The sequence below is a fragment of the Bubalus kerabau genome, chromosome 4 (genome assembly GCF_029407905.1).
Source record: "Bubalus kerabau isolate K-KA32 ecotype Philippines breed swamp buffalo chromosome 4, PCC_UOA_SB_1v2, whole genome shotgun sequence".
NCBI classification, from domain to species: domain Eukaryota; kingdom Metazoa; phylum Chordata; class Mammalia; order Artiodactyla; family Bovidae; genus Bubalus; species Bubalus kerabau.
In genome coordinates, this window is record NC_073627.1 from 111,777,711 (window position 1) to 111,793,094 (window position 15,384).

The 15,384-nt window shown below is 40.4% G+C and overlaps 1 protein-coding gene across 2 annotated transcripts in view; it reads left to right on the forward strand.

Annotated features, from left to right (window-relative positions):
- Positions 1 to 1,837: 1,837 nt before the first annotated feature.
- The window catches only part of SMC5 (structural maintenance of chromosomes 5), a 99,954-nt gene continuing 86,407 nt past the window's right edge, over positions 1,838 to 15,384 (forward strand). Inside the window, exons 1-2 of one of the 2 annotated variants that reach the window (XM_055578288.1) lie at positions 1,838 to 3,801; positions 9,611 to 9,752. In XM_055578288.1, coding sequence (XP_055434263.1) covers positions 3,611 to 3,801; positions 9,611 to 9,752 — 333 coding nt within the window. In that variant the 5' untranslated portion in view covers positions 1,838 to 3,610. The remainder of the gene's footprint in view (positions 3,802 to 9,610; positions 9,753 to 15,384) is intronic. The other variant, XM_055578289.1, reaches the window with a different exon arrangement.

Here is a 15,384-nt window from a genome sequence, read left to right on the forward strand (position 1 = left end):
GCTCTTTCAAATCTTGAAAGATGATGCTGTGAAAGTGCTGCACTCAATATGCCAGCAAATTTGGGACACTCAGCAGTGGCCACAGGACTGGAAAAGGTCAGTTTTTATTCCAATCCCAAAGGAAGGCAATGCCAAAGAATGCTCAAACTACTGCACAATTGCACTCATCTCACAGGCTAGTAATGTAATGCTCAAAATTCTCCAAGCCAGACTTTAGCAATATGTGAACCATGAACTTCCAGATGTTCAAGCTGGTTTTAGAAAAGGCAGAGGAACCAGAGACCAAATTGCCAACATCCACTGGATCATGGAAAAAGCAAGAGAGTTCCAGAAAAACATCTATTTCTGCTTTATTGACTATGCCAAAGCCTTTGACTGTGTGGATCACAATAAACTGTGGAAAATCCTGAAAGAGATGGGAATCCCAAACCACCTGACCTGCCTCTTGAGAAATTTGTATGCAGGTCAGGAAGCAACAGTTAGAACTGGACATGAAACAACAGACTGGTTGCAAATAGGAAAAGGAGTACGTCAAGGCTGTATATTGTCACCCTGCTTATTTAACTTATAGGCAGAGTACATCATGAGAAATGCTGGGCTGGAAGAAGCACAAGCTGGAATCAAGATTGCTGGGAGAAATATCAATCACCTCAGATATGCAGATGACACCACCCTTATGGCACAAAGTGAAGAGGAACTAAAAAGCCTCTTGATGAAGGTGAAAGAGGAGAGTAAAAAAGTTGGCTTAAAGCTCAACATTCAGAAAACAAAGATCATGGCATCTGGTCCCATCGCTTCATGGGAAATAGATGGGGAAACAGTGGAAACAGTGTTAGACTTTATTTTTCTGGGCTCCAAAATCACTACAGATGGTGACTGCAGCCATGAAATTAAAAGACGCTTACTCCTTGGAAGGAAAGTTATGACCAACCTAGATAGCATATTGAAGATCAGAGACATTACTTTGCTAACAAAGGTCCATCTAGTCAAGGCTATGGTTTTTCCAGTGGTCATGTATGGATGTGACAGTTGGACTGTGAAGAAAGCTGAGTGCCAAAGAATTGATGCTTTTGAACTGTGGTGTTGGAGAAGACTCTTGAGAGTCCCCTGGACAGCAAGGAGATCCAACCAGTCCATTCTGAAGGAGATCAGCCCTGGGATTTCTTTGGAAGGAATGATGCTCAAGCTGAAACTCCAGTACTTTGGCCACCTCATGTGAAGAGTTGACTCATTGGAAAAGACTCTGATGTTGGGAGGGATTGGGGGCAGGAGGAGAAGGGGACGACAGAGGATGAGATGGCTGGATGGCATCACTGACTTGATGGACGTGAGTCTGAGTGAACTCTGGGAGTTGGTGATGGACAGGGAGGCCTGGCGTGCTGCGATTCATGGGGTCGCAAAGAGTCGGACACGACTGAGAGACTGAACTGAACTGAACTTCCCCTTGTGTATGTTTGTTTTTTTCTGTGTTTCCTAGATTTCTGCATTTAACACATATTGTGTTTGTGGTTAGAAGTAAAACCAGTAACATTTTCCTTTTCAAAGGATGACGGTAGAGCATGACTGACTGACAGTCTAGACAAGAACTCACAATCTGTATGCATAATATATGGTGTCTTTTCCCAATAGCTCAGTGGTTAGATTCCACCTGCAATGCAGGAGACACAGGAGATATGCGTTAGATTCTTGGGTTGGGAATATCTCCTGGAGGAGGAAATGGGAACCCACTCCAGTACTCTTGCCTGAAAAATCCCAGGGACAGAGGAGCCGGAAGCACAAGCGGCTCCCCACAGTCCATGGGGTCACAAACAGTTGGACATGACTGAGCCTAAACACACACACATTTCCCAACTCAACTTTATAAGCACAGTTTGAGTAGTTCACTGAAGATCTAATGATAGTATAAAATGATTAGATTGGTTTCCTGCTCTCAACCCTCATTACCACTGCATGTATTATTTTACCATTAGGTTTCTCTAAATGTAATGATTTCTTCAAAGAATCTGACTCTTCTAAGGCTCTTGAAGAAGGTTACCAAGTCACTTCTCAAAAAGTTTGTACTAGCAATGTAGCAAATAAGGGTATAGTACCCTCCTAGGCCCTATTTTTAAAAAGATTATTTCCTGCCTTTTGAACAGTTTTAAAGGTATTATTTAATTTGCTGAAAAACTAAAATTTTCTAACAACCAAGACATGTTCACATTAAAAAATTTTTTTTTATTCTTTCTTCAGTTACAAGTTTTAAAGAGTGCAGATTTCAGTTGTGTGAGAAGAAGCAGGGGCTTGGGAAAGGAGCATTTATCCTGGAGTGGGGAATCAGGGTTTTCTGCAATAGCTTTCTAAATGGCCTCCCAACTTCCATGCTTGACTCTGAGGAATCAGCAACCAGAGTGCCTCATTTAAAAACTTTAATCAGATCTTGTCTCTCTCCTGCTTAAAACCATCCAATGGCTTCCCATTGCTTTTAAAATAAAATGCATGATGGGCAAGGCCCCCCTAAGCAAACTAGCTCACTTCAGTACAGCTTAGCCCGCCTTCCCTTTGTTCCTCATTCTGCTGGTTTCCACCTCAGAGCTTCTGCCCTTGCCTGGAATGCTCTTTTCTCATTTCCTCCGCTAGCTCCTTCTTCTCCAGGATTTAGCTCAAGTATCACTTTCTCTGACAGGCCTTCCCTGCTTCTCTCTTACATTCATTCTGTTTTTTCCTTCATGACACCTATCACCACCTGAAATTATCTTGATCCTATGTAGGTTATCTTGTTCTTTTCTTGTCTTCCACACCAAAACATAAGCTCTGAGACCTGCTTGCCTGGCTCCCTCACTGCCTCAGCCTAGCCTATTGTAGATCAGACATGATTATAGTGAGTGAAGACCTGCAGGGGCCTCAGTGAAGCTCATCTTTAATAAGGGAGTTAACTAGATGAACGTGACTAGGTTTAAGTGGAAGCATCCTCTCAACGATGCCAGCGTGCTCGCTGGGCATTTCTAGAAAGCTCGAAGGAGGAATTCTTACTAGGGAATTAGGGAGCGGGGGTGGTGGTGGGGGTAGTGAAGAAAACCTGTGCCGTGCAATCTTTCCACCTGTTGGAGAGCGCAACAGAACCGAGCGCTATGTTTTAAGGGAAGAGCTGGCATAGAGTCATTTGAAAGCTTGCATTGTTGGGGGTTTTGTTTTTGTTTTGACACGGGGACCTGATTAAAAGCAGTCAGAAGATGACGAGGTCCCGCGCTCCCTCCTCTCCTCGTGCACGTTTCCTTGAGCGCTGAAAAGGCTTTCAAAACATTAAATTCAGCTGACATTTTTTTTTTCTGAGTTAAAAAAAATATCGGCAAAATGCAGAAACATACAGAGCAGTCCTGTGGCCGCTTCCCGCGGGGTGGTCCCGTGTGCCACCCCGTCCCATTCCCGCCAGCTCGTGTCTCCCAGGACCCGGGAGGGGTGGAGGGGAGGGGCATGCCCTGTGACGCTACCAGGCAGGGACTGCGCAGGCGCCGGGGCGGGCTCTCGCGCAGTCGCGCGCCGCGCTGTTCGCGCGGGAGTGGGACGCCGGGGCGCTGGGGCTGTAGGAAGGTGGGAACGGAAGCCACAGCCGAGAAGAGAGACCGCCAGGATGGCGACACCGAGCAGGAAAACATCCACTCAAAGCCCCCTGGCCTCCAAGAGAGCTATCCTGAGTGATCCCTCGTCGGAAGTCCTGTGCAAGAAAAAGAGTTCGGTCCCACCGGCGGCGCCACGGCCACTGCCGTCGTCCGGGCCTTTCGTGGAAGGCTCTATCGTCCGCATCGCGATGGAGAACTTCCTGTGAGTGACCGGAGGCCGTGCCGCGGCGTGGGAGGCCGGCACACGAGGGCCGCAAGCTGCGTGCGTGCCGGGGGCGGGTCTGTAGAGGTGTGCCTGGCTTTTGAGGCTTTTGGTAAATTCGTCCGGGGATTGCGGTGAGGATATTTACTTGTGGGCCGTGGAGATTGACGTGTTTGTTGATGTAGGTGTGTGCCTTGTGTATTGCAGTTTTTTAATTCTTAATGCCCAAGTTTGAAGGCGTCAAATGGCGGGCGGTGGACGTAGTAGGAATTACATCTCCCGCGCTGGGAGTCACGGCCTGTAGACATAATCTGTAATTCACAAAACTATGGTCCTGGGAAGTCAAAAAGTAACGGTTAAATCAGCGACAGTGACTCTGTGCTGTGGCACATTTCGTGAAGAGATAGCAGTTGCCAGGTGGACAAAGATGGTGATGGTTGTGATGGATGGAGACGTTTCCTGAAATGTACCAGAAAATTAAGCCCAGATCTCAGTTGTTGCGCTACCCAGCAGAGCCTTGCTTGACTCCTTCAAATCTGACTTTCTTCCTGGTTGCTTGCTCACCCTTCAGACAACTAATCATAGTATTCACTTTAGAATTTAGTAAAGATGTTGAAACACAACTACCGTGTATCCGTCTAGCACCTTGCAGTTCATTTGTCTATTATATTTTAAGCTTTCACAGTCGCCTAAGGAAAACAATTACAGTAACAATAAGGACTTTTTTTTAAAGCATCTATCCTGTGCCAGGTATAGAAATAGGTACTTTATTTACACAGTACCCTCATTCATTCCTCATAACTCTTGGTAGCATCGCCACTGATAAGCTCAGAGAGGTTGATTTGCCTAGGTTTACTCAGCTGATAAGTAGCTGAATTGTTGTTTTAATTAAAATCAGGAAAGATAAATATAATCAAATGAAGTATCTACCATAATTATATATATATATGTGTGTGTATCAGGATGCCCTGGGGGCACAAAGGATGAAATGATTAATTTCCTCCTCAGTTGTGAGAAGGGCCTTGTACTGGAGGATATGAAAGTCTTAAGGGAAGAGCATGGCACTGCCTGAAACAGTTTGCTGTATTTAGTAAGTTTCCAGTATCCTAGTATGATTAGGACATAGGATGTGAGTGAATGTATGGATAGAGTGATACTGATGATATATAGCATTATTGAGGGTATGTGTTTCCTGTGCTGAGAAATTGCAGCTTTATCCTGTAGGCAGCCAGGATGCATTTTCAGTAGGGCATCATACGTGGTTTGGGCTTCTTAGGTGATGCTAGTGGTAAATAACCTGCTTGCCAATGCAGGAGGCTTAGGAGACAGGGGATGGATCTCCTGGAGGGCGGCATGGCAACTCACTCCAGTATTCTTGCCTGGAGAATCCCATGGACAGAGTAGCCTGGCGGGCTACATCCATAGGGTCACAAAGAGTTGGAAACGACTGAAATAGCGCACACGCATGCACCCTCATGTGGTTTATATTACTTTGGAAGCAGTGTGAAGGATGATTTAGAAAGGGTGCAAGATTGGAGGCAAGAAGGCTTTTACAATATGAAGGCAGAGATGATCGGGATTTGAGTCTCGCAGTGGGAAGTAGAAGCAGAAAGAATAGATTTGACAGGATTTTGTCTGCAGATTAATTGCGAGGCATCAGGGTAAAGGAGAAATGGAGCATTTTTCTCAAGTCTCTATCTTGGCTAATTGGTATAGAGCTGTGTCAAAGGAGGAGTAATTCTGGGAGGATAATAATAAATGCCTTTTGTATCTTGTATATTGAAGTTTCCTGTGGGGCATCTAAAAGGTCTTCTAAGGGCAGTATTTATAAGGGTTCAGAGCTTATAGGAAAATGTTAACAGATGAGAGACTTAAGAATCATGCATATAGGTGATTGTTTAAACTGCCTCGAAGGGTATAGAAATAGAAGCCCAAGTACAGAGTTCCAGAGGAATGCCAACATTTAAGGGCAAGCAGAAGAACTCACAGATTGAGAAGGAACTGTTCAGGGAAGTAAGGGGAGAACCGTGGGAGAGTATTATCAGAGAACCCAAGGAAAAAGAGTGCTTCACAAACATCATATGATACAGTGAAGTCAGATAACAGTACAGAAAAGAACCTGCTGCATTTAGCAGTCAGGAAATCTTTGGCGCTTTGAGGTAGGGGAAGTGGAAAACTTTGCAGTCATAGAAGAATGAATGAGTGTGAGGAAGTAAAGCTTGGATGTGAAAAGGAGAAAGAAAAGGTAGCTGGAAAGTGCAGAACTAAGTAAGATTTTGTTTATTTTTATGAGAGGACTTTGAGTTTTAGGAATGCAGTAGGAAGAGTAGGCCTAGAGAACTGAAAGGGCTTGGAAGAGAGTAGTCAAGGGAAAGATTCCTGAGAGTTCACCAAGTCCACTGGGATTGAGAGTGGAGGGAAGAGATTTCTAGGCAGAAGTAATAGCATATGCAAAGGCTTTGAGAAGGAAGGAAGCATAAGATAGTCAAGAAACTGAAAGAAATTCCTTATAGGTAAACTTTAGAGGTCTAATTAGAGAATAGGGGAAGGAGATAGAAAGTAGAAAAAGATGATCTAGACCTAAATTATGAAGGGTCCTATTTATTTCTTTTTTTAAAAGCAAGGTATGTCAGATTTTCTTGTTTACCAACATTATTTGGTGATAAATGGAGTGATGAGTGGGTGGGTAGTGTGAACAGAGGTGGAGGAGATGAAGAGAATCAAAGATGATGCCTAGGTTTCTGCTGTGGGCAGAGGAATGAATAATGATATCCTTCACTAAGAGACTACAAGAGTGGTTTTAGATTTTTTTTTAAGGCTTATGAAAAAGTAATTCCGGTTTCGGACTGTGAATTTTAAATTATTATAGCTAGGCTCAAACACATCTTTATTGATCAAAATAGCAACCATTGCAATCAACACATTTTTGCCAACAAGAAATAAGTTTGTTTATTCTTGTAGCATAAAAATCCATCCTTCAGGATTTGACGAACTCTTTGAAAGCATTTTCTGTCTCATGCTGGTTGTGAAAGTGATTTGCATGCAAACCGTTGTTGAGATGCTTGAAAAAGTGGTAATTGGTTGGTGATAGGTTATATGGCCGTTGAGGCAAAACTTCGTAGCCCAATTCTTTCAACTTTTGAAGAGTTGGTTTTGTGATGTATGGTCAGGCATTATTATGGAGATGAATTGGGCGCATTCTGTTGGCCAGTGCTGGCTGCAGGCATTGCAGTTTCTGTGCATCTCATCGATTTGCTGAGCGTGCTTCTCAGATGTAATGGTTTCTTTTCACCAGGATTCAGAAAGCTGTAGTATATCAGATGGGCAGCAGGCCACCAAAAGAGTGACCATGACCTTTTTTTGGTGCAAGTTTGGCTTTGGAAAGTGCTTTGGAGTTTCTTCGTGGTCCAACCACTGAGGAGGTTATCACCGGTTGTCATATAAAATCCACTTTTCGTCCCATGGTTTGTTGTTGCATACAATAAGAGAAGATGACACTTCAAAACAACGATTTTTTTTTTCTTGGTCGATTCATGAGGTACCCACTTATCGAGCTTTTCCACCTTTCCAATTTGCTTCAAATGCCGAATGACCATAGAAGGACTGACATTGAGTTCTTGGGCAACTTCTGGTGTAGTTGTAGGAGGTTCAGCATTGATGATCCTCTCTGTTGGTTGTTGTCACCGTCCAGTTGCCGGCAGCTGTGCTGCTCATCTTCAAGGCTCTCGTCTCCTTTGCAAAACTCCTTGAGCCAGTGCAGTTTCATTAGCAGTTCCTGGGCCAAATGCGTGGTGGATGTTGTGAGTTATCTCTGCTGCCTTACAACCCATTTTGAACTCGAATAAGAAAACTGCTCGAATTTGCATTTTGTCTAACATCATTTCCCTAGCCTAAAATAAATATAAAATACACAGCGAGTAATAAGTCATTAGCAAAAAAAAAAGCCAAAAATGTACATTAAAATGATGTATAACATAACCACATATATTTGAAAATCTATTCCAATATCAAACAGCGAAGTTCAACAATGCAAAACCACAGTTACTTTCGCACCAGTGCAATAGTTTTGAATATGTTAAGTTTGAAGTGACCGTTGTGGGACATCCAAATAGAGTTCCTGAGGTGGGAATTGCATCTGTAGGTCATCTGAACCGACTTTCAGTATATAGATGTTACCTGAGACCATGGAGAATATATGAGGTACTAGATAAAGGATGTAAACTCAGAAGAGGATGGCCTCTGAAATTAGCTTTTTCAGGGGGAGGTCAGACAAAAGGGAACTCACAAAAGGGAATTTCCAATAAACATATTGTAGAGTCAGAATGGTTTTTTTTTTCTTTTTTAAATGCGGAGGCTTTATTTAGTTTTTGGCAGCTTTTCGTGTTTATAGTATTTGTGTAACAATATAGGTCAGAAGTTTTCATGCTTTTTTCTGCTCTATTTGTTTGCTTAAATACCAGTTGCATCACTATTTTAGACAGTTTACAGCAGGAAATTCAAATATTAAAAGAATGGAGCTGCATGTGTTGATTAAGAAGCTCCAAGTCAGATAATTTTCCAGATGTCTGAAATTCCCAAACTCCCAGGGGCGGGGGAGCCTGGTGGGCTGCTGTCCGTGGGGTCGCACAGAGTCGGACACGACTGAAGCGACTTAGTAGTAGTAGTTTTATTTTAACTGTTGTAAAGGGTTGTTTCAAGACTCTGCTGTTACTAGAATAAAGCTTCTGAAAAGACAGATGGATGCTCTGCAGAGAAGTGGGGTTGGAAACCTGCCAGAAAATACTTTTCTTTACCACCTGTATTTATTTTATTACAACTTGGAATTTCAGAATGATTAATTTCTTGGAGTATTAAAGTTGAAGTGTGCTTGGTAAAATTATTTGAATACCTAGGAAGTTAGTAATAGGCTAAGCTTTTACTCTTGGGGAATTAGTTGGTAGCCAACTGAAACTGTGGGCACGGGACATTACTTATGGGGTCCAGTTCCAGATATTCAAGGACATAGTACAAAGATACTGAGTCAGTTTCCTTCACATCTTGCCATAGCTGTCCCTGAAGACTAATATGGATTAGATGCTCCTGTTGCAGGTAGAGAGCAGGACAGCATGCTGCTTTCTAGTATGAGGGAAATTTACAGACGTGCATGGTGATGATGCACTCTTGTTTCCTCCCATAGGAATAAAATTTAATTTGTACTAGAAATAGATCCTTTTGTGAATGTCTGGCAGTATATTAAAGGAAATTCATGTTATTTTAAAAAGTTAAATTAAACTATTGAGTTGATACATCTTCAGTTTTCTAATTATAATAAAAGTAATTCGGTTGACTATGATAAGTTTCTAGTAAGCATTTTAATTCAAGAGAAATATAAATGTAAAATACACAAATTTAGAATGAGCTGTCACTTCACTTACATGTAATTTGTTTAAAAATCATTTGTACAGTAGCTTTGATGGACTTTCTCATGTATTAGAATTACTAAAGAATAAATTATATCAAACTTCGCTCTATTTAGCAGACTTAATATTTGAGAAAAATTATGTGAAGTTTTATTTTCCCATGAATGTTCTAATTTTAGATATACTTTGTCACTTTTTCATTTCTCTCACTGACAGATTTTTTTTTCCCTCTAAGTTATTAACAACCTATAAAGTAATGTTACATTAATATTTATAAGGTTAATTGGTTTTTAAAGAATTTGAGGAAACCTATAGTTAGTGATAAGGGTAAAGCAAGAAAAAGTGCTTTAGTAGGAAAATATTCTTCACTTCTTATCTCTACTTAATAATCTCACCTCTTTATAATTTAGGACATATGATGTCTGTGAAGTATCTCCTGGGCCCCACTTGAATATGATTATCGGAGCTAATGGAACAGGGAAGTCCAGCATCGTGTGTGCCATTTGCCTTGGATTAGCAGGCAAACCTGCTTTCATGGGACGGGCAGATAAGGTAAGTTAACATAGGTACTTTTAACAAAATTCAAAACCATGAATCGCTGTTGGTAACAAATCAATTTCTACATCTTAATTCTTGGGTATGGCAAATGTGTTGTGCTTGAATATAAATAATGAAATTGGCAGGTAGAGACACTGAGGGAAGATCTCCATTTCCAGAAGTAGTTTGCTATATACCTAGAGAATTCTCCAAGTGTGTAACACCTTCAGCCTTAGAAATAGTGTAAGATACAGCTGTTTAAATGTATTGATGGACTTGTGAAAAGGAGACGTTTCCAAAGGGCACAAATAAAGTAATTTGGATCCGAAGATTTCTGCAAGCTCTGAAGTTGTTTTCCCAGGGTTATTTGCTTACCTTGTGCCCTGAAACCTGGCTTTGAATTCGTTGCATAGGATTGGGGGTCCTGAGGGTGTAGAAGAGTTAGAAGATAAAACTATGAGTACTGTGTGTAGCAGGAAAAACAAAAAATCACGAAGTGGGGCTACTTATCTCATTGTTATCTCTGAATACAGTAGTAGAAGGAAAAAGAAAAAAAATCTTTCAAACAAGCCTCAACACATACATTGTAATTTTAGTTTAAAGTGTCTTCACTTAGTAATATCTCTGGCAGAAGCAAATGAAATCCTCTGAAGGAAAATGTCTTCAATACAGTCCTCAAAAGAAATTTAAAGTTCCAAGAAATTCATGAATCCATACCCCAAAAAATAACAAAGCATAGGAGGAAATGAACCACTAAAAATGAGAGCTAATAAAAACAACAGGCTATACAATCTGACCTATAGAGCTTGTATATATAGAATGTAAACTAGGAAGATTTAGTTTATTTAAGAACTGAAAGAAGGTTGCAAAGAAGTAACAAAAAGATAAGGTAAATTTGAAAAAAGAATCATTGAGAATATAAATAAAAATACATGGGAGAGAAACTTGATGGACAGGTAAAACAAAGCAGACATAATTGAGAATATGTGAACCAAATACTTGACAGTTTTTCTAAACATGAAATACAGAGCTAAAGCGAAAAAATAAAAAGTAATGAAATCAAGATTGAGACCTGATAGTTGAAGGAAAATAATGGACTAAGGAAGAGGCAATATTCAAAGAAAGAATGACTAAGAATTTTCCAGAAATGTTGAAAAACTTGAATCCTCAGATCCATTGCACCTAAATATATTCCAGATGGCGTAAAAGAAAGAAATACACAAATAGACACATTGTAGTAAATTTTAGAATACCAAACATGGTAGTCATATGGTCACAGAATGTGACGGGGTTGAGAGAACAGTCTGAGATCCTCATAAAGGAACTTTGAAAGTGTTTAATTAGGAAGAAGGAAAATTATCTCAGACTTTAATTATCTCAGAAGAAAGTCTGAAAGGTAAAAAGATGTGAGCAATGAAATGGTAAACACATAGTAAGTGTTAGTTGCTCAATTGTGTCCAACTCTTTGCAATCCCATGGACTGTAGCCCACCAGGCTCCTATGTCCATGGAATTCTGCAGTCAAGAATACTGGAGTAGGTTGCCATTCCCTTCTTCGGGGGAACTTCCCAACCCTGGGATCGAACCCAGGCCTCCCACATTGCAGGCAGATTCTTCACCATCTCACCAGTGAAGCCTACTAAATACTAAACATGTAGTAAAGTTATGTGTAAACTGTATAAAATAATACTGATGTCTCGTGTCAATTTTTTAAATCAAAGAAGATACAACTAAATGTTGTCAAAGCTGTGATCAAAGTATTCTCTGTATTGTTGGGAGAAAGTTAAGATAATTGGTTAGCTTAAGAGTTTATTAAGTTAAATATGCATGTTAAAGTTTGTAGAGTAAACCAGTTTAAAAAAAAGAAGTCAAAATATGTAACTTCCAAACAGGAAAGATTAAAGTAGGAGGAGCGAAGTAGAGGAAAAATAACCACTGCCCAAACAATCCAGAAGGAGTCTTGAGAAAGGAGAAAGAGAAAAGAAACAGAAATGTGAAAAAGGACATCATTAGACAACATAAAAAGAGTGGAAATCCATGCACAATACATTTCACTGTAATTATGACTGCCACCAGGTCATTACAAGAATACAGCAGAGGTTTATATATTCATAATGTAAGAATATTATGAGACTCATTCCACTAAAGCGTAAATATTTTAAAAGTTGTATATATTTCCGTCTGAGCCATCGGGGAAGCCCCGTATATATTTCTACAGCTATTTAAATTATCAAAACTAACTCTAAGTAGAGAAGATAAATTAGCTGGTAAGTTTTTTCTCATAGAGAACACCAGACAAAAACAAAATGTGGATTAGTCCTAACAGCAAAAGTTGCTGTTTACACAGGGAAATGTGACTTTAGGTACCCAAATCAAGCAAGGATAGCATGAGAAAATAAAAAGCCCCTTTCACTCATGAATCTGGAGGCAAAAGTCACACACAAAAAAGGAACTTTAGCATGTTGAATTTAATAATATATAATGCATTGTGACCAAATCGAAGTTATTCAAGAAATGAGAGGTTGATTATTAGGAAAAAATTAACATGATACACCATATTTTAAAGAAGTAGAACTCAATAATTTCTCAACAGCTAAAAAGCATTCAGTTAAATTTCACAGTAATTTATGATTAAAAACTCTTAGTAAACTAGGAATAGAATGGACGTTTCTTAATTTCAGGAGATATCTATGAAAATGTACATGTCAAGGTTACCTACTATCATTACTATTGAACATTGTATTGGAAGTTCTAGATAGAAGAGAAAAGATATGTGTTGAAAAGAAAGAAAACTCTGAATCATAGATTGTAGGAATGTCTGCTTAAAAACCATAAAGAAATTCTGGCTAAGCCTCCCAATGGATTAATATGCAAATTTAATAGGGCTAAATCACCTATCAACAGAAAATTGGATTAAAGATTTACTGAGCATGGCCCCAACCCTTCAGAACAAGACCCAGTTTCTCCCTCAGTCAGTCTCTCCGGTCAGGAAGCTTCCATAAGCCTCTTATCCTTCTCCATTATGGGGCAAACAGACAGAAAACCACAATCACAAAAAACTAACCAATCTGCTCACATGGACCACAGCCTTGTCTAACTCAATGAAACTATGAGCCATGCCGTGTATGGCCACCAAAGACAGATGGGTCATAGTGGAGAGTTCTGACAAAACGTGGTCCACTGAAGAAGGGAATGGCAAACCACTTCAGTATTCTTTCCTTGAGAACCCCATGAATAGTATGAAAAGGAAAAAAGATAGGACACTGAAAGATGAACTCCCCAGGTCGGTAGGTGCTATGGGAGATCAGTGGAGAAATAACTCCAGAAAGAATGAAGAGATGGAGCCAAAGCAACAACACTCAGTTGTGGATGTGACTGGTAAGGGAAGTAAAATCCGATGCTGTAAAGAGCAATATTGCATAGGAACCTGGAATGTTAGGTCCATGAATCAAGGCAAATTGGAAGTGACCAAACAGGAGAAGGCAAGAGTGAACATTGACGTTTTAGGAATCAGTGAACTAAAATGGACTGGAATGGGTGAATTTAACTCAGATGACCATTATATCTAGTACTGTGGGCAAGAATCCCATAGAAGACATGGAGTAGCCATCATAGTCAACAAAAGAGTCTGAAATGCATTACTTGGATCTCAGAAACGACAAATAATCTCTGTTTCTTTCCAAGGCAAACCATTCAGTATCACAGTAATCCAAGTCTGTGCCCCGACCAGTAATGCTGAAGAAGCTGAAGTTGAATGGTTCTATGAAGACCTCCAAAACCTTCTAGAACTAACACCCAAAAAAGAATCCTTTACATTTTAGGGGACTGGAAAGCAAAAGTAGGAAGTCAAGAAATAGCTGGAGTAACAGGCAAATTTGGCCTTGGAGTATAGAACATAGCAAGGCAAAGGCTAACAGTTTTGCCAAGAGAACGCACTGGTCATAGCAAATGCTCTCTTCCAACAACACAAGAGAAGACTCTACACATGGACGTCACCAGATGGTCAGTACCGAAATCAGACCGCTTGTATTCTTTGGAACCAAAGATGGAGAAGCTCCATACAGTCAGCAAAAACAAGACCAGGAGCTGACTGTGGCTCAGATCATGAAAATAAATATTGCCAAGTTCATACTTAAATTGAAGTAGGGAAAACCACTAGGCCACTCAGGTTATGACCTAAATCAAATCCCTTATGACTATACAGTGGCAGTGAGAAATAGATTTAAGGGACTAGATCTGATAGACAGAGTGCCTGAAGAACTATGGACTGAGGTTTGTGACATTGTACAGGAGGCAGTGATCAAGACCATCCCAAAGAAAAAGAAATGCAAAAAGGCAAAATGGTTGTTTTGAGGAGGCCTTACAAAGAGCTGAGAAGAGAACTGAAAGGCAAAGGAGAAAAGGAAAGATAATTCCATTTGAATGCAGAGTTCCAAAGAACAGCAAGGAGAGATTAGAAAGCCTTCCTCAATGATCAGTGCAAAGAAATAGAGGAAAACAATAGAATGGGAAAGACTAGAGATCTCTTAAAGAAAATTAGAGATACCAAGGGAACATTTTATGCAAAGATGGGCACAATAAAGGACAGAAATGGTATTGACCTAACAGAAGCAGAAGATATTAGTAAGAGGTGGCAAGAATGCACAGAACAACTGTACAAAACAGATCTTCATGAACCAGATAATCATCATGGTGTGCTCACTCACCTAGAGCCAGACATCTTGGAATGTGAAGTCAGTGGGCCTTAGGGGAAGCATCACTATGACAAAGCTAGTGGAGGTAGTGGAGCTTCAGTTGAGCTATTTCAAATCCTAGAAGATGATGCTATGAAAGTGCTGCACTCATTATGTCAGCAAATTTGGAAAATTCAGCAGTGGCCACAGGACTACAAAAGGTCGGTTTTCATTCCAGTCCCAAAGAAAGGCAATGCCAAAGAATGTTAAAACTACCTCACAATTGCACTCATCTCACATGCTAGCAAAGTAATGCTCAAAATTCTCCAAGCCAGGCTTCAATAGTCCATGAATTGTGAACTTCCATATGTACAAACTGGATTTAGAAAAGGCAGAGGAACCAGAGATCAAATTGACAACATCTGCTGGATCATCGGAAAAGCAAGAGAGTTTCAGAAAAACATCTGTTTCTGCTTTATTGACTATGCCAAAGCCTTTGACTGTGTGGATCACAACAAACTATGGAAAATTCTTCAAGAGATGGGAACACCAGACCACCTTACCTGCCTTCTGAGAAAACTGTGTGCAGGTCGAGAAGCAACAGTGAGAACTGGACACAGAACAACAGACTGGTGCCAAATCAGAAAAGAAGCATATCAAGACTGTATATTGTCACCCTGCTTATTTAACTTACATGCAGAGTTCATCATGTGACATGCTGGGCTGGATGAAGCACAAACTGGAATCAAGGTTGCTGGGAGAAATATCAGTAACCTCATATATGCAGATGATACCACCCTTACAGCAGAAAGTGAAGAAGAACTAAAGAGCCTCCTGATGAAAGTGAAAGAGGAAAGTGAAAAACTTGACTTAAAACTCAAGTTCAGGAAACTAACATCAAGACATCTGGTCCAGTCACATCATGGCAGATAGATGGGGAAACAGTGGAAACAGTGAGAGACTTTATTTTGGGGG